The 24,658-nt window shown below is 38.4% G+C and overlaps 1 protein-coding gene across 1 annotated transcript in view; it reads right to left on the bottom strand.

The window, feature by feature from the left end:
- The window catches only part of TAF3 (TAF3 RNA polymerase II, TATA box binding protein (TBP)-associated factor, 140kDa), a 152,270-nt gene extending 133,735 nt beyond the window's left edge, over positions 1 to 18,535 (bottom strand). The window contains exons 1-2 of the mRNA XM_004691235.2: positions 18,164 to 18,535; positions 13,472 to 13,714 (exon numbers count right to left, since the gene is read on the bottom strand). Coding sequence (XP_004691292.1) covers positions 13,472 to 13,714; positions 18,164 to 18,329 — 409 coding nt within the window. The 5' untranslated portion in view covers positions 18,330 to 18,535. The remainder of the gene's footprint in view (positions 1 to 13,471; positions 13,715 to 18,163) is intronic.
- Between the last annotated feature and the right edge of the window lie 6,123 nt (positions 18,536 to 24,658).

Below are 24,658 nucleotides of genomic sequence, written 5' to 3'. Positions count from 1 at the left end.
CTTAAAAAAAATAAAAAATAAATACAATAATAAAAATTAAATTAAAGGAGGCCTAAATGTTTAAGGGATAGCCTACATTTGATCATTTAATATAATGGTTAGAAAGACTAGACAGCAGGGCCCTCCCTGGTGGCGCAAGGGGTTAAAGAACAGCACTATGAAGCTATCGCAGCTACTGCAGCATGATGTGGCAGCCTCTTCTGCCCCATCCACTGCTCCCCTCAGCAGTGTATTTCTGTACATCTGCCTATTCTGCTCCCCACTCTTCTCTGGTGAATCTTCTCACCCCCTCAACCCCATATCTCTGGCCTATATCCCAGTTCTGTGTGCATAAATAAATAAATCTTTAAAAAACAAAGAAAAGAAAGACTATACACATAGATAATAACATTCATCTTTTTTCAAACAAGACCTCTCAATCTTGATTTTACAGCTCAATAGCTGTTATGAGGCATACAGTCAGTTATTCACTAAGTATTTCAAATAACGTTATCTAATAAATTTAACATTAGCTCCTTTTTTCCACCCTATCCAACAATATGTCCAAATATATACACCTTATCATGACTAACAGAACCACACAAACCAAATCACTTCAACTTATTTTCTGTATTTCCTGTTTGTTCCTATATGTACTACTATCTACCAAATAGAACTTACTTAATGGCTGACATATAGTATACGTATTAATTAAATGTAAATGCAATATATAAAATTATGTAATATAATTGAACTATGTTAAAATAAGCATGTGTGCACACACACAGAGTTGACATATTATTCCATGATATTAATAGTTATGTTACAATGAGAGTTTTCACTTTTGTGCCCAAATTTCAATTAAAAAATTTAAAACAAAATGTAGTCCGTCAAAATGTGCTTAATTCTAGTGAGACAGTTAGGGTATTCTTATAATCATGTATTCATTATTGCATCATAAAATGGTACAATTCTTTCAGAAAGCAATGTATAATTCATGTCAAAGACCATATAGGTGTTTTATGCCTTTGACCTAAAATCTCTATCCTGGGAATTTGTCATAGGGAAATGATAAAAAAGGGAAAATATGCATGAAAATATTTGATGCATCAATATATATTTTTTAAAAATGAAAAGTATTTAGAAACAAGAGAATGGTTAAGTAAATTGAATGGTACATTTTTTTTTTAAGATTTATTTATTTGTGCATACATAACTGGGGTATAGGCCAGAGGCTCATGGGCGGTGAGAGCCTTCACCAGAGACAGAATGGAGAACAGAACAGGCAGATCGATGAAGTACACTGCTGAGGGGAGCAGCGGGCGGGTCAGGAGAGGTCTGCCACGCCATGTGGTCAGGGCAGGCGGGAATCGAACTCATGCGGAAGTGGCTTTAGATTCTCAGTGCTGTGCTTTAACCCGCTGTGCCACCAGGGAGGGCCGGTACATTCTTTTAAAAATAGTAAAATGTGGGGCCTCCTTGGTGGTGCAAGGAGTTAAGTCTTAATACTATGAAGCTGTCCACAGCCACTGCAACAAGAGTTCGATCCCTGGCCAGGGAGGTGACCCACATGGCTCAGACCTTTTCTCTCTTACCCACTGCTTCCCTCAGCACAGTGTATTTCAGTCCATATGCCTATTCTGCCCCCCACTCTGTCTCTGGTGAATCCTCACACTCACACGCCCCTCACCATTAACATTTTCAAAAGAAAATCTACAGTTTCAGAAAGGTTAACATAAGACCTTTGATAAATGATAAAATAAATTCTGTTCTAGATACAAAGATTTCCTTAAGGAAAATAAATATTAAATATATTCATGTATTCTGACAATATCCACAGAAACTTATTAACAAAAGCGTAATTCTTTCTAAATCAAATCATTTATGATTTAAGTTTCATGCTTTTTCTTAAGACACTGGAAACATTTTTTGGCATTTAATTGGATATTTATTAACACTAACAGAAAAAGAAAGAGTGCCACCTACTGAACTGCAATCACTTTCACATTAAAAAAAAAGTTGATTTTCTTTAGACTGCAGAATTTGAAGCCTCCAACAAGAATATAATAGGTGATAAGGAAATATTACTTATTAGCAGGGTATATTTAAATATTGCATTTTACTACATAATACTTGCTATAAATGAATCATAAATTTAAATCAAGTCTGAGGGAAAAAATAATCAATGAGCATTACTTATGAACACAGCAGTGTATCAGTACAAAACATCAACAGTTAATCAGCAGTGTAACATAACATCACAATGTTCTCGTGAGGGATGGGAGTGGGGCTAAGCAGCTTTTTTCCTGTGGTAAAATTAAATGGAAATAACTACATTTACTTAAATACCTTTTTCCTAATATCATCTACCTAAAATGAAAATTTTCTTGTCTAAGGGTTAGGAAAACTTTATTAAAGTTACTAAAAGTGATCATGATGCAAAACTAATCTATCACCAAACAATGGAAGAGGTAGAAATTTAAAAGATAATTGTAAAGAGCTGGCTAATAAAATTTGCTTATTCATGTGTAATTCATTTTACTTCACTCAAAGTTAATCGATGTCATAACATTTTAGTTATGGTATGGTCTTGACGGTGTATGTGAGACAGTGAAGCTGTGCCAGCTGCAGGCGTGTCTATCTGGGAAAGGAGGACCACACCTCACCGATCTAGAATGCAGGAAACCCCTAGAACATTCAAACTGAGTCCTACTGTGTGCCACAGAACTATATCAGCATTCACACATTAGAAAGAATTAGAGTGAACATTATGACAAATGTGTATCTTTACTATACTCCAAGTTATTTTTCCAAATATAATGTGAAGACATCTATTATAATTGGTGCTTAGATTTTTCAGGAATGAGTTGTAAACATGAGCTCATTCTCAGAAGGTTTGATCAAAGACCTGTAATAACGGATAACATTTATCTCTTTCAGTTATAACAACAGCACCACCATGGACACCATGATTTTCATTTTATAAGTGAGGGAACTAGTGTTGGGAGAAGAAAGACTACGCAAAAAATATTTTAAAAGGGAGAGGGGGCTTTAAATTATGAAATACCAAGTTATATACTTTTGTTAGTCAAGGGTCATATACATGATTAAAGTGAACAGCAGTCAGAACCATACAAATTTCATGTATAACTTTAAGCCCTAAACTAATACACTAAAGGTTAATATTTAATCTTTTATAACAAAACTAATGTTAGGTGTCCTCCAGCAATTTCTAAAAACATAAAGACTGTTAATTCAGTATACTCCAACAGAGTCATTTTTTTAAAATGTATTTATGCATACACAACTGGGATACAGGTCAGAGGTATAGGAGGGGAGGTGAGAGGATTCACCAGAGACAGAGTGGGAGCAGAACAGGCCGACTGACGAAGTACACTGCAAAGGGGAACACGTGGTGGGTCAGGAGAAGTCTGCGGGGCCATGTGGATCACATCTGAGGGCAGGGATCGAACTCATGCTAAAGTGGATTCGGCTTCTTAGTGCTGTGCTATAACCCGCTGTGCCACCAGGGAGCGCCGGACAGTCATTTTTAAATGTATTCTCTACATTCTGAGAACAGTGAAAAGAGAGTCTTTGCACCCCAACATCAAACACAGTGACTGGCACAGAGTGGGCTTGCTATTAGCAGTAACAGAAACAGCAGTAAAGTGCTTATAAAGTGCCTGTATCTGCTGTCTTACCAAGCAGTACAATCTGAAGTTAAAACTCTGAATCAGTTCAGTTTGTTTTAAGATCAGAGTATTAAGATTATCAACATAGAATCCCAAGTTTGAAACCTTAACTCTCAAATCTGGGCATTCTTTGCATCTTCACCATAGCCAAATTCAGGCCCTCAATGACTATAACAAGCCTCTCATAATATTCTTCTAATGGTGGCCTTGAGTCCATCCTCTTTACCTTGATAATTTGCTAATCTAATCATTTTACCCCCTGCTACTTATAAAATATTGATAAATTCCATCACTCCTTCTAGGATAATAACCCAAATTATAAATTAAATTCATATATAAATATTGGTCTTATTTTTCTTTTTCCATATAGAAATTCTAGAAAGCTAATGAAGGTTCTTTCTTTTCTGTTCACCTCTGTCTCTACAGAAATCAGCATACCTGCATACCCTAGGGTCTCCATAGCTACTTGTTGAATGAATGAAAAATGGTTTTGATTTCCCTTAGCATCAACAGCACAAAATAGGTATATAGTTAAGTATATAATGAAGCAAAGGCCCTCCCTGGTGGCGCAAAGCATTAAGCATTAGGACACAGCACTACAAGCTAGCTGTAGCTGCTTCAATGAGAGTTCAATCCTCCACCCGGGAGATAATCCACATGGATCAGCAGACCTCTCCCCTCAGCAGTGCACTTCATCTATCTGCCTGTTCTGCTCCCCACTCTGTCTCTGGTGAATCTTTTCACCACCTCTGTACTTCTGGACTGTATTTCAGTTCTGTATGCACAAATAAATAAATTTATATATATATATATACAGTGAAGCAAACTTGATTATTATTTCATCCCAAAGGAATGAAATAGCTGGTGAAACCTCTATGTAGTTAGAGCAGGTAACTAGTTAATTAAAACACAATTATTGCACTGTCCCAGGTAAGACTCAAATTTGAGAAAGCAAAACAATAAATTCTAACTTACAACATTACAACAAAAGCACTAACTCTAGGGTCCTAAAATGAGTAGTCATGTAACACCAGTCATGCAACATCTACTGTCCTCTTGCTCCTCGACCTTCCTCCCTTTACAAATACACACACAGCCACACACACACACAATGAAGAAAATTTTACAGAAATATTAACTGTGGATAACAGAAATGTTCACCTTTTAGAACTTAATTAGTTTGAGGAAAAATCTTTTCTATTCTAGATGTCTGGAATGGAGCACAGACAAATCTGGAGCTGATAGGAAAACAACAATAAAACACTCAGTTTTTCTAAGGCACCTGATAGGATTACTTCACTGATTTAGACATTGGTTTATTATTACAACATTGAAGTCTGTTCTTAGTTTCATAAACCCAGACATATTAAAGGAAGAAACATTAGTAGCAAAAAGAATTTTGGCAAAGTCTGTTATAAATTTTAGTCTATTATATCTGGGCTGCTATTTTTACTCTCCATTTTGACATGCATACACCTTTACTTAAAAATTAATTTTGCTCATTTGAATACAAAGCAAAAGATATGTTTTACACATACTTTGTAGAGATACCTATTTTATGGGAGCAAAAAGAAACAGGGAGCAGGAAGAGAACTGCAAGTCAGTCTGAGGCACATAGTTCCTTCTGGGAAACACAAGCAAGTTAATGATTCTGGAGATTAAAGTCTGAAGCAGTAAGGGACAGGAAATTAGCATGTAAATAGGCAGAAGTCTCATCATGGAGGACCCTGTTGGTTTACACTAAGAAATCTGTGCTAACATCCTAGGCAAGGCACTACATATCAACACTTAATATCATGTCAGCAGCAACCTTTCAGCTTAGATGTTGTAGAATCAGAAAAAGATACAACGCACTGACTCCCAGCAACTGACCTGGATAATCAGAATAAACTTTGCCTGGACCTTTGCACTCCCGCCTGCAAAGTAATGGAGGGGAGAGGCTACTAGGGTTAAAGGAGGGGCTACTTACTCATGGAGTGCCTACGCATGATGCTGGCTGGAATTTGGGGGCCAACTAATAAAAGTGTTTTATACTGTGGCATGTACTTATTTTAGCAATTTATTGTGGAAGATTAGAATAGTTCAGGCAAAGGAAAATTGTTACAAAGGGAGTGATGGGGTGGTATATTAGTAATTATTAGTAAACTAAATTAGTAGAGTTGGTAATATGAAATAAAAGATCAGAGGCAGAGATCAAAGCCAAAGCTCACATTTCTAGCTGGATTGACTATAACATATGTTAGAAAAGTATGAAGGAAAGTTACTGTAGATAGGGCCTCCCTGGTGGTGCAGGGGGTTAAAGTGCAGCATTATGAAGCTATCCAGTGCAGTACAAATTTGATCCTCAGCCAGGGAGGTTACCCACATAGCAAGGCAGTTTACTCTCTGGCCTCTCCCACAGCTCTCTTCAGCAGTGTATTTTGGTCAATATTGCCTGTCCTGTTCTCCCCTTTCTCTGGTGAGTCCTCTCACCCACAGCACCTCTGACCTATAACCCAATTCTTGTATGCATAATAAATAAATCTTAAAAAAAAAAAAAGATACTGTGGATAGCCTTGACATACTAACCTGAGGTGCCTATGGAAAAGGAGGCAGCAGTGCACTGACAATCAGATAAAGTCTGAAAGGTGTGGTAAGAAGATACAGTTTAGGGACACATCAGTACAGAGATGAAAGCTGAAACCATGAGAATAGGTGACATCACACATCTTGTAAAGTAAGAAAAGCAGTTAGTTAAAGATAAAAGTGGGGAGTACCAACATTTTAGTGATACAAGAATCTTAGAAGATGAGTCCATGTAAAATACAGGGAATTAATTAGTTGTGTAAAGAGAATTAAGAGGATATGGGGCCCTCCCTGTTGGCACAACAGGTTAGAGTGCAGCACTACAAAGCTAGCCACGGCTGCTTCAGCTTGGGTACAATCCCTGGCCAAGGAGATGACCCACATGGAACAGCAGACCTCTCCTGTCTCACCCGCTGCTCCCCTCAGCAGTTTACTTTGTCAGTGTGCCTATTCTGCTCCCTGCATTGTATCTGGTGAATCCTCTCACTGCCTCTGAACTTCTGGCCTCTACAGGCCAGAGGTTCTGTATGAATAAATAAATCTTTAAAAAAGAGAGAGAGAGAGAAAAAAAAAAAAAAGAGAGAGAGAATTTGATGTCACTAAAGAAACTCATTTCAAAGAATACCCAATAAGAAAAATTACTTATTGCTGAGACACAATGGCTATACCACTGTAATTAATATCCCAGGTAACAAGATAATACACTTGAAATGCACTAATGATTGATTCCAAATGTGAGATAAGAATGCACAAAATGAGCCTACAACAGTTTGATACACCAAATAGTGGAGATGCTTTCAAAGACTACTAGGATTACGTCAAAAGGACCCAGAAGCCAGACTTTAGAATCTGCCCCTGGCAACATGGGGTAATCTGCACTGAAATAAAAATAAGAATTAATGAAAGAAATATCAATATTTAAATATGAATTCTTAATTATGTACTTTCTGAAAATACTAACTTGTCATATAAGAATGACAATTCATTATCTTAAAAATTGGGTATATAAAATGAAGGAATCAAGGCTTTATCCTGTTTTTCCTGTATGAACTGTACCACTAAGTAACTTAATACTGGAAAGAAGGAAATTATTCTAACTAAACAATGAAAAATATAACAATTTCACTCACTAGTCTTGCAACCTCTAATGCCTAACTAGATGTAAGCATTGAGAATCAACATTGCTAATATTAAATAAAATAAGTAAAACAGACATTGTTAGCACCACATATGACTTGCCAATGGTATCAAACTGAGCTCTAACCAAGTCTCAGATTGGGAACATGAAGAGGCTTCTAGGATAGTTGGTAAAGCCTTCTATCTTAAACTGGGAGGTGATTAAAAAGTTATCTGCCCTATAATAAGTCACTAAGTTTTATCTCCCCAAAAGAAGATCACAGTTTCTCCTAGATCCCTTAGCTGGTAAGTCAATTGGTGATCTCACTGACGGTTGTTTCAGGAAAAGGATGGGAATAGAAGTCAGACTGTAGCAGCTTGAGAAATAAGTAATTAATAGGTATGAAAGAGGACACAGATTCTTCAGTCTAAACAGCTGAACATTAAAAGATCTCAGAGGTTGCACACCTATCAAAAAAGACTATTCTTAGGAAATGGGCATCTAACGTAAGTGGGACCAATTTTCACTTTATACTCAATATATTATTTTATTTTATACCCAATATACTTTGGCAACACTTAAGTTTTTTCTTTTTTTTTTTTTTAAAGATTTATTTATTTGCATACAGAACTGGGATACAGGCCAGAGGTGCAGGGGCAGTGAGAGGATTCACTAGAGACAGAGTGGGGAGCAGAACAGGCAGACTGAGAAAGAACACTGCTGAGGGGAGCAGCGGGCGGGTCAGGAGAGGTCTGCCATGCCATTTGGATCACCTCCCAGGTGGGGATCGAAGTCATGCTAAAGTGGTTTTAGCTTCTTAGTGCTGTGCTTTAACCTGTTGCACCACCAGAGAGGGACCAACATTTAATTTTTTTAAACATGTTTGTCCTACCTTTGTCAATTACTTTAAAACTTGTAAATGTTCATGATAAAAATAGAAACTCTTAAGGAAGAGGAGACAAATCCAGAATGATTCAAAATTACTTCTATAGAACAGCTTATCTAGATGTTCTACCTTCAAAAAGGGGTCATGTAACATGCGCGGTGTGGGCTGTGAACAATGACTTCTTTCCAAAGAGGACAGTGCGGGAAATGGAAGAAACCTGACAAACACTGCTCTGGCAGCTAATTGAGGTCAACATCAATAAATAATGTGGATAAATCATGTTGACAGTATGGAATGGGAGTGTATGTATAGTAATGGAAATGGCACTTTATCTCTTGTTTTTCCTCCCCCAAAACTCATAATCCCATTCTGATTACAAAAAAAAAAAAAAAAACAGATAATTTCAATAAAGGGATATTCTATTATTTATCTGACCAGCACTCCTCAAAAATGTCATAATCATCAAAAACAATGGAAGTCTAAGAAAGTATGATGCCAACAGAAGCCTAAAATAACACGCCCACTAAAGAAATGAAAGAGGGCCCTCCCTGGTGGCCCAACAGGTTAAAGCACAGCACTATGAAGCTATCACAGTCACTACAGCACAAGTTCAAGCCCTAGCCAGGGAGGAGACCCACATGTTGCGACAGACCTCTCCTGACTGGCCCACTGCTCGCTCAGTAGTGTAATTCAGTCCATCTGCCTGTTCTGTTCCCCACTTTGTCTCTGGTGAATCCTCTCACCCCTGTACCTGTGGCCTTAAAAATATATCACCCTGATTTTAGTGATGGGAAGCCCAAAGGGATTACAACTGAGATGGAAAAAGGCACAAAATGATGTAAAAATAAACCACTATATTATCTATATCTATCTATCTATCTCTCTCTCTCTATATATATATATACACATATACATATATATATATATATCACTCATGCATTATAATAACTTTTTGCAGTTAATGAATACACAGTTTGCAATGTAAAGTAACTTGGTCTGACCGTTAACTCAATAATTAGTTGAGTCCTGTTTAGAAAGTTCTATGCAGCTCAAGTTTTTTTTCTACTACAAACTGCTACCTTTCAGGTTTTCTATTCTTAGAGTGCTGCATGAACCAATGCTTTTGACATGAACCAAGTTGATAGACTGATAAGAAGGTAGTCCCATAACAGTATTGTGCTAACAATATTTTATGACCAAAGTCTGGCCCCATCTGTGGGTGGTTCTTAAGGAAACAAAAAGAAAAGAAAGAACCTGGCAAATTGGTGTTATTAAAGTTTTGCATGTCTATGCTACACTTTGTACCATTAGTCAGAATACAAGAAACTTTCTAACATGCTGTACCCATAAAGATTTTAGATTGTAAATGATGTATTAAGCTAGTTTTTATGACATTAAAAATTGCAACCATAGGACTGCATTATATATCCTTTCTCCCTGAACACAGAGAAAGGTTTTGATAAGAATCTTGTCATACTGCCTATCACCTATTGTATCCTTATGAAATATATACATATCTTATGAATCAAGCAATATTTTTGCTCTTTCGAGAATCTGTAAGTATAAAAAAAAAAAGCAGTATTCAAGGCTTACTACATTTCCTTTTTAAAATGTTTATTAGTTTATACTGCGTAAAACTGCCAATAAGATAAGGTTCTTTTTTTCAGACAATCTAGAAGAAACTCAAAAATTTACTGCATCGATTTTAGGTAGAAGTCTGCATCTAATATCACTTAATTTTTTTCACACTTCTTCACTACTCAATATAAATCCAATGTCATTACATTTCTTCAGCAGTATCTAAATATAATAAAGATATCACGTTGAGTTTTATTGTATATTACTTCTGTGCTATAAAAGTAAAACAAGAGGGACCAAATACTTAAGTGTAAATTATTATCAAAGTCATAGCCTTGGTTTTGAGTGGTGAGTTTGTTAGAGCTTGTCAATTTATGAAAAATAATTAAATAACTCTAAATAAACAAATACAGATTATGCATGAATCAAAAATAAGCTTGTGTGTGAAACAAGGATAAAGATTAATTAAGTGTTGACCATCTAAATCCAAATTTATTTTAAAGGCAAAAAAAAAAAAAATGTTGCTCATCCAAGATCCAGAGTGTTGGATGATGATGACCAATACATCCAAATTAAACAATTTAACTATTAATTAGAAGATATAATAGGACAAGAAAGATATGCAAACCACAACATAGTTAAGATTCAGAAAGCTCCAAATGGCACTGTGAAAGTAGACTAAAATATTTAAAATGAAAAAGACATTAGTTCTGGCCCAATCATGCCATTCCATAATACACCTAAGCCTTAGTTTATATATTTTACACTGTCTACTGATATAAAACTCATAATCACCTATGATTCTGAGAATCACTCATGTGCCAGTTATTTACGTTTGTGTAAATAACTATTCTTATAAATAGTAAATACTTTTCTTTAGTTTTCTCTGATTAATATTTATTTTCTTCCAGCATCTGATTATCATTCATGTTTCCTTAGCATATCTCCCAATTTTGTGTACTTTTTTTTTTTAAGATTATTTATTTATGCATACAGAACTGGGGTATAGGCCAGAGGTGCGGAGGTGGTGAGAGGATTCACCAGAAACAGAGTGGGGAGCAGAATAGGCAGATTCTCAAAGTATACTGATGAGGGGAGCAGCAAGTGGGTCACGAGAGGTCTGTCAAACCATGCAGGTCTCCTCCCTGGCCTGGGATCAAACTCATGTTGAATTGGCTGTGGCTAGGTTCATAGTACTGGGCTGTACCCATTGCGCCACCAGGGATGGCCCAATTTTGTGTACTGCTAAATGGACATTCAGCAAAAACTTTTAGAGCCATAAAAGATTATTCTTATAACACAAAAGGACATATCATGGATTAGTAGCTTATACTGCTTTCATGAAGATGTGTAGGATGCTTAATAAATCAAATTTAATGAAGTGGCAAAGAGGGAAATTCCAGGTCTACTTGATATTCATGACCTGTCCACAAGAAAAAAAGGAGTTCTTTTCCATCTAGCTACTACCAGGCCATTGCCCAAGAAACTCTGCTGTGATAATGATGATATCGAAGTGCATTTGCTATATTTTATAAGTAAATACATGCTTAGAGACACTGTAACAAATATAGGCTTAATAACAAAAACCACTGATATTAGGGAATGTGGGGTTTACAGAGAATGACTTCACATAGGGAATTATAAACAATAAGATTTCATCAAGGTAATAAGTTTATACATATAAATAAAATTCAAAAGTGGGGAGGAGAAACAATTTTAAGCAGTTATTTTGGAAATCTGGGGATGACTGATAAACATCTTTAGACTTCCAAGTCTTCCTGTTAATAATGTATCAGTGGATTTCAAAAGGAGAAGAAAAAAGAAACTTCTGTGGGAAAGACTAGAGAAAGAGTGTTTAATATAATTTGGTTCAAGATCATTTACTGATGGAACACTTTACATAAAACACTGGTAATACTGATTCCTACTTTCAGTAGTCTCCAAGAACTTAATTAAGTAGAGAAGTGCTAAGTTGTGACACAGTAGAATTCAAATCAAAAAACTATGATAACTTTTGAAAAGGTTATAGAAAGTTCTGTCCATCATGTTATGGTTATTAAGAAACCTACTTAAGTGCTTCACTTTCAGCACATTTCATCACAGCACCAGTACTATTAAGAATAGTCTACTCACCCGACATCCAGAGTGCCTGATGATGATGATGATGATGATGATGTACTAATATACAATCAATCTACAACTCAGGGTTAGTTTTTGCCCCAAGTTTTTAAATAGAGGTAACAGTGACATACAGATTATAAAGCAACTTATTCTAAGTCTAAAGCTAGTCTATGAAATAAACAGGTAATACTCAAATGTTATTAAAGCAGACAGGACCATCTAAGAAAAGAAATGCAAGAATTGGAATTCTGAAGCAGTACAGGTGGAAAAGTAAAATGGTGCAGCCATCATGGAAAACTGTGTGACTCTTCCTTAAAAGGTGAAATCAGGTATTGAGGATATCAACGTTCATAGTAGCACAGAAGCCAAAAGGTACAACAACCCAAATATCTATCAGTAGATGCATATATAAACAAAATATAGCATACACACACAGTTGGATGTCGTTCAGCCTTAAATAAAAGAAGGAAATTCTGGAACATGCTGCAACATGGATCAACACTAAAGACGTATTAAGTGGAGCAAACCAGTCACCAAGTTAAGAAAGATTCCATTCATATGAGGCATCTAACGTAGTCATATTAACAAACATAATATAAATAGGGGATGCCAGAAGCCAGGTGTGGGAGGAATAAGGAGTTTTTGTTTAGTGGTTATAGAGATTGGAGGATGAAAAAGTTGTGGAGGTGACAGTGACGGTAACACAACAAAAATGAACTTCATGCCACACTTAATGTACTACCCTAAAATAGTATAAATGGTTAGTGTTATTTATATTTTATTATAACTTTTTTAAAAATCCACAAATACGTTATTTCTGCCAGCAGTTTGTCTTAAAATATATACATGGTCTTAGAATTAAAATGAGCAATGATGTGTAATTTTCCACTTTTTATACGAAAAATATTTTGTACCTGTATTAGAGACCTCAAATTACTTATCTCTTTATACTATTAGTAAATCTAAATGAGCAACATATAAAATCGCACAGGAATAAAGGAACTCTGCTGTGACTGACTAGTTATGTCCGATTAGTTATGATTCTATAATCAAAACCTTTATATAATAAGTCAACATTTCTACTCATCATAAAAAGTGGAAATAAATGTGTAATATTAGTAAATGTTCATTTACTATTTGCAATACTGTAACTTTCATTAATGAGGAAAAAAGCTACCCCAATTTTTCCTACATTTCAAAGGTTTTCTATTTTGTGGAATAGCCTCCCTCTTCTCATGTAATATGTCAACTGAAAATATTCTCTCTATGGTCACATTCTGTTCTCTACTACTCAAAATTTACAAAGGGAATAAATGCCTCATCGGATACAACTTGATTATGCCAGAGCTTTGTCTGGTGATATCAGCTGTAGTTTGTTGGTTCAAAGGTTAGAATAACTTGTAAATAACATTAAAACATTTTTATTGCATTTCTAGAATTAGATGCTGGCATAGGTTTTATAAAATTCAGTCTGGGAAACTAAAAATTCACTGAAACAGTTACAAGTATATGGGTAAGAAACAAATCACAAACCTTCTTGAGAAGACACAATGGGTGGCATGTAATCAGGAATGTATTCTTTTCTTTCCTCTGCATCTTTACTGCCAGGTTGAGGAAACTGAAGTACATTGTTCTTGCTAACAGGAAATGAAGGAATTTGATGTGGGAAAGTGACAGGTTCAATGTTGTGTATATAGTCTTCTAGTTCATGTAGACTAACCCCCATAAGCTGGAAAGCTTCACTAACATCATCCAAAATTGGGTCTGTTCGGCCATCTGAAACAAAGTAAAAAACAAAACAAATTATTTTAAGAAAAAGGCATTAAATAAATAAGCAGCTCAGAATCAAATATACTATATATTTAAGACCTAATTATTGGAGAGAATATAGTAGGTTTTAAACAAAATGTTACATTACTTAAATCTTAAAAAGCTGATTCTGAAAGTTGATCGTAAATATGATCTGAGAGGCCCTCCCTGGTGGCACAACAGGTTAGGATGCAGCACTGCAAGCTGGCAGCTACCTCAGTGCCAGTTAGATCCCCTGTCGGGGGAGGTGATCCACATGGTGCAACAGACCTCTCCTGTCTTGCCTGCTGCTCCCCTCAGCAGTGTACTTCATGGATCTGCCTACTCTGCTCCCCACTCTGTCTGTGGTGAATCCTCTCACTGCCCCTGCACCTCTAGCCTGTACCCCAGTTCTGTATGCATAAATAAATAAACCTTTAAAAAATATATATGATCTGACAACCAACCCAAACACCACACACAGTTCATACTAACAACCAGCTAATGCAAAACAAATACCATAAGTGACTTACAGATATAGTTGATGGCCTCTAGAATAGTGGCTGATACAAAATAAATGACCAATAAATATTATTACTATCTTTTACCAAAAAACTAGAATGCTGTATACTAAGTGTTTACTGTATCATCTCTATTGATCAATGGTGCATATCTGATACCTAAAACAGTGGCTGACATGTAGCTGGTATTCAATATTTCATGAACTCATTATACTCTGAACTGATTTTCTAAATCTAAGAAAATTTAGAGAAAGGACTTAGATAATTTCTCTAAATTTACATGTAAATTTTAAGTGAAATAAGATACCATATAAAATGGATAGCAATGAAAAGAAAATTAAATAAGAATATGACTTTCTTTACAATGGGAAGTTTCTCCTATGCCTATCCTTAGCAGAACTTAAGTTTTCCACATTTTAAGACTTCTAGGAAAAGTCAGCTCCTGGTTTCCAATACCCTAAGGGATTTTTTTTTAATCTCCTCAGTATATCTGAAATTAAGTCATCTGAAATTAACTCATCTATAAAAAGAAGGATAATCTAAAATTTGTAAAAATTAAACAGATGCTTGCTTACACACAGGAAATTTCTGTTAATAATTTAAAAGGAGGGAGTAAATGCTGCAGTTGAAGTGAAGGGAAATAGGAGACTTTCACTTCTACAAATACCTCTGTACTCTAACTTTTCCTGTAAGTATGAATTCCTACTATAATGTATAAAAAGAATAAAACCAATACTCTTTCTTTCTCTTAATGACAAAGTTGCATTTTAACTCTTCTATTCCATTAAAAGCATCATTATTCTCTCCATCGAAAAACCATGATCATCTTGAAGTCTTCCAGATACCTTGCAAGTTCAATCCAAGAGCTTCTGGTACTTCCATGCACACAACTTTATTGGTGATGATTTTGAGAGTTTTTTTCTACCTCTATTCCTACCACCACTAAGCATAGCTTCAAGTTCTCCCCACTAGTATCTCTCTTGCACTACAAAATCAGCACAATTTTCTGAAAATATCACTTTCTCCTCCTCAGGAGTCTGCAGTATTATTACTACATATGTTAATTTCTCTTTGCTGAGTCTGTCCCTAATCTGAATTCACTGTTTAACATTTCCTCTAACACCCTTCAAATGAACTGCGTTCACTTGGTCTTCACAGTGACATTTTTATCATGCTTAATCTTTGTATATCTTAAATTATGCTTTTCACTAACCCAGAATGCTCTCTACCTTTATTCAATCAAACTTCAGTGTTTAGTTCAGATCCCATCATTTCTGTTAAGTATTCCTGTCAGGGAACCTACTGTGCACAACCAACTCTATTCCTTGTGCATTTACTCCCTATACTTTGTAATTATTAAGTTACAGTACTAGTCTTAAAGAATCATTCTGCAAGATTTAGCACTTGCTATCAGTGCACATATACACATCAATACACAGTACAATGCATACAGAAACGTTAGCCCTGAATGCTTTGACAAATCATTACCTGAGGCAAATCTAAAACTGCATTTGTTGAATTAATAGAAACTTCTGATACCTGCTTTAACTTCAGAGCTTGTTTTTAGAATGGAACAAATACTATGGTGATGGCACATGGGCGATTTGGTGATGGGAAGCCCAAGGGGATTACAACTGAGATGGAAAAATGCACAAAATGATGTAAAAATAAATTATTATATTATTTTTTTTAAAGGAACAAATACATCAGTTTGTTTTTCTTGACATTTTGACAACCTTCTGTACACCTTATGGGCAGATTGTGCCTCAATAATTTATATCTTCAACACCTAGCAGTGCTCTTATTTCATAAGTGGAGCTCAATAAATGTCAAAAAGACAAAACAGGACTTAAAGGAGTAGAGTACAAGATTACATTGTATTAACCTGAGGTTACAGAATTCAAGTCTAAAATAAGGATCAGATAAAAAATAATCTGTAACTACTAAGTATACCAATAATTAGCATTTTTAAAACATCCCTGGAGGAAAAGAAAAAAAGACTTGATAATGTACACTTACTAAAAGCAAGAAAATTGACTACAGAAACTGGGTGATTAGAAAAGAGATACACACCAATGTGTAAGGATGATCACTTGATGACTATGGAATACCCAGCTGCTCCACATGCCTGTGCATATTCTGATTCTGTGTTTGAAGCAGGAAAGGTAACTATGTATTCAGGGGACATTGTGATTACCTGATACTTACACAAGGAACTTGGTAGCAAAATTATAATCTGGACTATGCATAAAGGGTAACAGTATACTCGAGAACTAGGAAGGAGGTATGAGGAAAAAGAAGTAAAAACCATGAGAGTAATATGCTGGTGAAGTACTTTAAGATGACAATGCATGAGAGTTCTTTGGCAGCTCCAAATTTACATTAAAAATATCTGTGAAACCAAGCCTTCAAAAAATACATTTCTAGAACTCAAAATGTGAAGTGATTAAATAGCTAAAATAGTAGTGGTTAGCCATTCATTCATTTATTCAATGCTATTTCCAGGGTGTCTACTGTATCATGGCACCATACAAGATTTCAAAACACAATTATTATATGTAACACATTTTTCTTCTGGGGAGGAGACAAGAGAGGGTGTGTGAAATATACAGATAAGGCAAGTTGTTAAATAACATACAGAAATATGCACAAAATTATGAGTGGATAACCTGAAGCAAATGACAAGTGGCTCTTAAAACAAGTAATATTAATAGTGGACAAGGAGGCAAAGGACAGTCTATGAAACAGCATGCATATAGGAATGGACTACTTAAAATGTATCAGAGAAGAAAATTCAGCTTGGTGCAATTAGACTAGATAAGAACAATGCTAGCACACAAAGGGAACTGTGTGTTGCTTAAAAGTTTAGATTTCCAGCTTGTAACCATTGAAGAACAACTGAAAATGTTTTTAAGAATGAACAATCAGATTTGTGTCATGGACAGATTATTTTTGCCACACTATGGATGCTGGAATGAAGTACAAGTGTATCTGTGGATCTCAATTCTTCAATCTAGAAGGCACTTTAACAGAGTATTCTATAAAAAACACTTCATTCAGTTCTCCAGTTTATTATCTTAAAAATAATTATCTGAAATTTAAGTCACTAGTAGTTTTCAGTACACACACACACACCACTTTATATCAATGAGATGATCTATGGATTTAAATATTCTAAGTTATTAAATGCAACCAGTTACAGACACTACTGGGCATTCACTTAAAACCCATGCTGTAGTCCAGACTACCTGTGAACCTTGCAAATTGCCTGTAATCCCTCTACCACACTCTGATAACCACTGCAGGAAATATATGGGAAACTGAGATGCAAATGAAAGTCAATCTAAGTGAAACTAACAAAGTTAGCGAACGAAAAGAGTAGGTAGAGACACCGTCTACTAAATGAAGAAATACAGGGGGGAAAGGCAGTGTCCCTCACAGAGCAGAGCTGTCAACGAGTATGTGTTATGAGTTGAAGAATGGCCAGTCTTGTAAGAAACGGCCGGTAGACGGAGCGCCTGTGACAACTAGTTGTAGTAGTTTGCGGGCAAGGGAGGACCAAAGTAAAAGAGGCTGTAAGGCATTCTGGAGGTGGTTCTACACGAAGCAAAAACAAGACGAGGAGAAAAACCGATGCACGTTTCAGATCAGAGAAGGTGTGTGTGGAGCTGGGAGCGGAGACAGGACTCCGGGCTGGAGGCGGGAAGTTAGCGGATGAGGAAGAAGCACCAAAGGAATGACTGGAGTTTCCAGAAGGAGTGGAGCGGTGGGGTGTGAGAGGCCGAGAACATACCCCATCTCGGGGTAGGGGATGAAGGACGAACCTCTCGGAGACGCTGAGATAGCGAAGGGGAGACTGGAGGTGTCACTCGTGACTGGTCAGAGGCAGCCCTCCCGCACCCAGCCCGGTACTCACAGAGCTCAGAGTACCGATGGCAGCCCCGTCCCAACTGCTGCAGATAACGCTGCAGCACGTCCGTGAGGAGGTGGCAGGCGCTGAGTTGCACCGAATCCCAGCCCAGCGCCTGGCAGATCTGCGCCACCGAGACCCTCAACAACGACCTGGAGTAACTCTCGCACATCCCGCTCCGTGGATTCCACCGCAGCCCTTGCTGCCACTTCTCTCCACCCCCACCGCCTAACCTTAACAGAGTCCCCGATTCATTCTCTAGGGCCCCTGCGGCGGGGAAATCGTCCCCCCGACCACTGGCGACCACCTCAAAGCCTCAGCAGCACGGAGCGCGCCAGCCTGAGAGCCGCCATTTTGGACTCGCTCCGCCTCCCGCTGGACGGTCGCCGGGGTGAGGCAGCACTAGCCAAATGCAGAACTAAGGAAGCCCCGCCCCATTGGAGCTGAGCGATGGTATCGGTATCGACTTGTGGGCCTGGGAAGATGCAGGAAACGCGGTGCTAAAGCTAGAAGCCGCGCGGGGGAAGGATAAGGTGCTTTGGCCCTTTTGGTGGGGATACGCACGTGGAGAAGGCAGAAGGGGCTGTCAGTGGTTCCGGGGGAAAAAAGGAGGCCACGATATGAAATCGAAAGAGCTCGCATTAAAAATGAGAACCCGAAAGAGTTGTAGGGCGGGATTTTTGGACGTGGGAACTTAGGTGGGAACTTAAGTTGCGCCCCAAAACGCGGATCTGCGCTGTTCTTGCTTTTGCTCAAAAAAGTTAAAATTAGAGCTGTTTGCCACTGTATAGATTAAGTGAAATCTAGGTTGTTCAGCGTTTCAATCAAAATCCTTCATAATAGGGCGGGGCTAGAATGAGGCGAGTGTGTGCTGGCCTCGGTGTAAAAATTTTAGGGGCAACAGAACATTTAATCAAGACCAATAACACTTAATACAATATATTTTTAAAATTCAAGCACTACCAAAAAAATACCTGCCTGCCTGTAATCCCAGCCCCGATTCCAATAAAACAGGTGATCTGTGGGTGGTCCACGTTTGTCTGTTTGCCTGTAATAGGCAACTGTGATGTGTCAAAGAGAGAACTCAGTTTTGTATAGTCCAAGCAAGTACCTTAAATCAGCGAAGTAGCCTGAATAGTATGGGGTACCGTCTTCTCCCAGCCCAACGAAGTTTCAGTATCTTTAAAAGTTGCCGGAAATCGGGACTTTTTGTGACATATAGTTTGATTTTTAAATATGAATATACATTTTTAAAAGTTTTAATTTGCAAATCAAACTCATTCTACTGCTAAATAAGTGTCCGGATGGGTAGCCAAGTTGTAATGATTCATTTACTCAGTTTCTTAAATATGTCCTTTTATCCTCCCTCCAAACCCTCTCAAGCTTCTGGAGTGTTCCTTCATTCCCCTTATTGTCCTCTATATATCTCAGTCAATTTCTCTATTCTTATACCTATCACAGTGCATTTAATGTTTGAATTTATAGGCTTCTCCCAATAAGTTGGGAATTTCTCAGAGACGCTGAATTCCACCTACGGTTTCTTCCAAAACTTAAAAATAACGGATACTGAGTTTTTAAAGTGTCTTAAAGAGAACTGGAAAATGGCCTTTCAGGTGAATAACAATTTGCCAGATGTTAGGTGCTCAGTTGGTAGAGTGCCTATATTTTCTCAATGAATACTTCTGTCCTGAGATTATCAGGGATTTTTAGGATGCTTCATCTCTAGCATTATCTAACCATTTTGTAGCCATTGAAAATGTTGAACACTGTCTGATTTTTGAAACTCATACTTTGGATTTTGCTCTCTTGCTATTCTTTCAATGCTTTTGAAGAGCTGTTGACATCATTTCTATATCAAACCCTGTTCTCGTTTGTCTGTGTGTTTAACTCCTTAGTGTTTAATTTGGGAAATTCCCCAACATAATCACATGTCGCAGGTTCAGTTTCTCAGGAAGCTAATTCGGAGATGGAATTAAACCTGCATATTCTACTGGGGAGCCAGCCTCACAGATATATCATTGACCTAAAGTGTATGCTGCATCCTGGAAAAGTGCACCCCATCATCACAAGACATGGCCTGTGAGCTGGTTCTTTAGCTGTGCTACAAAAGTTGCTCCATTGCTCTGCCAGACTGGCAATTTCTTAGTAGCTGAATATGTGATAGGACTTGTAGATTTTATGATCATGTGCCCACCCCCAACCTCCTTTGTTGTCAAGTAGATGCCTGGGTCCTGTACACCATAGCATGGAACACCAGTCTAAGCCTACGACTATGAGCAGGAAAGGCAATTCCACACCAGAATATGTGCCTATTCCTATCAAAATGAATGGCTGTTTTATCTAGGGTAGGATGAACAGAGCTACTTCACATTTGATTTGCCAAAGCTTGATTAGTTTCCTTAGAGAGTGTATTAATTGGTTTGGACTGCTGTAACAAATGGCAGACAGGATACTTAAAGAACAGACATTTATTTTCTCATGGTACTAACGTCTGCAAGCTCAAGATCCTCTGAGTCCTCTTTGCTTAACTGCTACCCTCTTGTTTTCTTTTACACGGTCTCTTTCTGCTGTCACTGTGTCCTAATCTCTTATAAGGACACTAGTCAAAATGGACAAGGGCCCATAGTAGCTGCTTCATTTTCGTGTAATCACCTCTTTAAATATTATCTCCAAATCTAACATATTCTGAAGAAACAGGTTAGGGCTTCAACCTATGAATTTGGGACACAGTGTTTCAGCATTGGTCTGTGTAGTGGGTTTGTCACTCCCAGATGCTTTGCCAGGTGGGGGGACTGTCCCACACGTCTTTTTCCCAGGGCCACGCCAAATAAAGCTGTGGCAATAACTGGGAGCTCCAGGTTACCCATGAACTAAGCTTGGCTTTTTGTCCTCTCTTGGAAACTGCTAGCAGCTGCTGATCTCAAATGAGGAAGGGGTGATAGCAAAACATTAAGCAAAGACATTGGAGTCTGGCTTGCCTTCTCCTGCAGCTTCCTTATGCCTATGACAGGTTCTGAATGGACCACTTTTGTTTTATGACTATTTTTGCTGCTAGACTCAACCTTTTGACTTGGAGCTGATAGAACCCAGCTCATGCTGGGCAGCTCTGAGTTCATAGCTACTTGGGTGCTCTGTAGTCACACTGTCCGTTTCTACCAGGCCCAGTAGCTTGCCAGGAGATGGTTTTCTTTTTTTGGAATATAATTCTCCTCATTCACATTATGACCTTACTCTAGAAACCTAGGTTCTGCAATGCTAGTTATCCATTAAAGTTTGCCATAAATAGCACATGGAGTATTTTCTCATCAGAGAGTCTACCATATGGCTCAAGTAGCGGGGAAGCTTGCACTACTGCCTGAACCTGCCTCAGAAGCCTTTTCTACTCTGGGCCCCAACTCACAATTGGCAAGTTTTCATGCCATCAGTCTGTGATGCAGAGCAGAATTCTAAAGTGAGGAATATTCTGTTTGCAGAACTAAAGGAAGTTGACTCATCATTGTGCTGTATTCTTCATGGTGGAAGGCATAATATGTACATCTTACCCCTTAATTGCCAGGATGCTGCAGAGTGCTGGATCTTTGAAATTTTGCTGATAAGGTGGGTCTCTGAATCTTTAGAGAGCTTACCTCCCACCATCCAGCACATGTCTCTCACTATGATCTCTAGGGTGCGCACCACCTCTACTCTGATCAGAATGATGGCATAGATAGTGGCCCAGTATGATGTTTGTGGTTGGTACTGAAGACCAAATATCAGACTCTGTGTTAACAGAAAGTGGCAAGATCAAAATATATACTGTTGTCTACTGCATGTGTATATACAATTTTGATATTCCTTTGGCTTAGACTGGAGAACTGCTTTTGCCAACGAATGGCCACAGATCATGTTCTTATGGCCATTTTTGTCTGTTCTAGCAACGATGGCAAAGATTTATTTAGTTATGCATATAAGAACTAGGGTACAGGCCAGAGGTGCAGGGAGGGGGTGAGAGGATTCACCAGAGACAGTGGGGAGTGAGCAGGCAGATTGAAATACACTGCTGAGGGGAGCAGCAGGCAAGACAGGAGAGGTCTCCTGCACCATATGGGTCAACTCCCTGACCTGGTGATCAAACTTATACTGCAGTGGCTGCAGAGAGCTTCATAGTACTGCACTTTAACCCACTGCACCACCAGGAAGGGCCGCAAAATTCACTCTTAAGAAACATCTTTCAGGGATCAGACCGTGAAATGAGATGAAGTTAGAACCGAGACAGTTGCTTCTGCATTCTCTAGGTCTTTTGGGGTGCCATTCTCTTCTGCCTTTCCACCCCTGAGCTGGAGGATCAATCTCAAAAGCTTGTGCTCAGCCTTCCTACTATTATAGTTCCCACATGGCCAAGGAACTAGCTTGGAGGTTATGCCAACCTCCCTGTGTATCCATTTTCTTTTTTTTTTTTTAAGATTTATTTATTTATGCATACAGAACTGGGATACAGGCCAGAGATGCGGAGGGTGAGAGGATTCACCAGAGACAGAGCAGGGAGCACAACACACAGATCCACGAAGTACAATGCTGAGGGGAGCAGTGGGCGGGTCAGGAGAGGTCTGCCACACCATGAGGATATCTTCCAGGGCAGGCAGGGATCAAACTCATGCGGAAGTAGTTTAAGCTTTTTAGTGCTGTGCTTTAACCTGCTGCGCCACCAGGGAGGGCCCTGTGTATCCATTTTAATGATGCATTCAGGAACCAGGGAGTTGACCCCTGAGAAGGCCCATTAGCACTGGGGACCCAGTGTAAGCTGACTTCAGGCCAAGTCTCCATTTATTACTTGGCCTCATATGCTCCCACCCCAATGGGACTCATGATGATGACTGCATTTCCGGGCTTTAATCTTGACTCAGCCCCTGTGATCAGTGGTCCTCAGTATCTCAGTGTTCCTTTCCTCCAATGAATGGTTACACATATGACTGACTGTCATTTCCTTTGTGCTCTCTATTAGGTGTTTCAGGGTTCTTCCTTCTAAGGACTCAAGAGTTTCAGTCTAAAAAATGTCTCAGGTCCAAATGTTGGACAAGGGGAATCATGACTGATTTTTGGGATAACTGCCTTCAGCCACCTAATTACCTGTCTGAATTATTTTGATTATACACATTAAGTAGCTCGCTTTTGACTACTTGTCTGTTGCACTCGAGGGACCCCTTGTTCTGTGAACCATCTCCATTAACTTACCAGGTGAGCCCCCCTCTTTCCTCCCTCCCACACACAAACTTGTCTCATCATAACTAGATTCACCTGGGCTCCCCCTGGTGCAGCAACGGGTTAACGCACAGCACTGGGAAGCTATCTGCAGCCACCAAGACAGGAGTTCAGTGCCTGGTCGGAGATGACCTATATGGGGTGGCAGACCTCTCCTGTACCTCCCATTGTTCCCCTCAGCAGTGTATTTCAGTCAGTCTGTCTATTCTGTTCCTCACTCTGTGGTGAATACTCTCACCACCACTCCTGCACACTTCTGGCTTTTACCCCAGTTCTTGCATATATCAATAAATAATTTTTTTTTAAAAAAATCTTAAAAAAAAAAATAGCAGTCTGATAAGTACTGTTCTCTGGCCCCTATTGCCTTAAGGTTTTATTAGCTTCATATTTCTTAAATATCTGAACACTGAACCCTCATACCAGTTTGTCTCCTCTGCTATATGACCATCACCAGTAGGACTTTTATAAACTATTTACCACCTGTATAAGAGCCTTTTTGTGCCCTATTACCAGAGCTGTGATTCTGGTGACCAACCAGGACCAGCTCTAAAATCCCATGTTCCAACTCCATAATCCCATGTTAGTTAGTGTCTGCTTGCTCAACCCTTCTTATACAAAGGGTCTCAAATTGGGTTCCCCAGGAATCCATTTCTGAGATCAAAATCAGCCTGCAAAGGGTACTCGGGATCACCCCCTGAGGAAGGGAAAGAAATGGGGTTGAGGGAGGAGCCATAAGTCTGCAGCCCACTCTCAGGGAAAATGTCAGACATCCCCCCTAAAACTATAAAGCTGAAATGGTCCTCACATTCCTACAAGGGGCCTGGCTTTATATTCAGGCACTGAATGTGGGCCACTGGGAAGAGAGCCCTGACCTCTGGCAGGGTAATCACCCTGAGGGAGCAATTTCAAAGAGGGTGGACAGCTAGGGCTGGGCTGACTGCATTCCTGGCAGCTGGGGGTTAAGTCCTTAGGTCCTGCTGAAAGGGGATCTGGAAGGTACATCGCAAATTATACCCCATTATCAAATGTAACAACCTTGAGATTGATATAGTGATATTATCCAACGTAAAGTACATATTCAAATTTTCCTTTGTCCCAAAATGGCTTCTACAGGATCTAGGATCTCAATAAGAATTACTCATTGCATTTAGTTGTCATGTTTCTTTAGTCTTTTTGAATAAGAACAGTCACCTGCTGGGTTATTTGTATGGTTTGTTTTTTGGTCTTTTTTAAAAAAAAAAAAAAGATTTATATTTATTCATA

Source organism: Condylura cristata, unplaced genomic scaffold (assembly GCF_000260355.1).
Source record: "Condylura cristata isolate star-nosed mole 26May11 unplaced genomic scaffold, ConCri1.0 scaffold00030, whole genome shotgun sequence".
In the NCBI taxonomy this organism is placed as follows: domain Eukaryota; kingdom Metazoa; phylum Chordata; class Mammalia; order Eulipotyphla; family Talpidae; genus Condylura; species Condylura cristata.
This window is presented reverse-complemented; position numbering and strand designations above follow the sequence as displayed.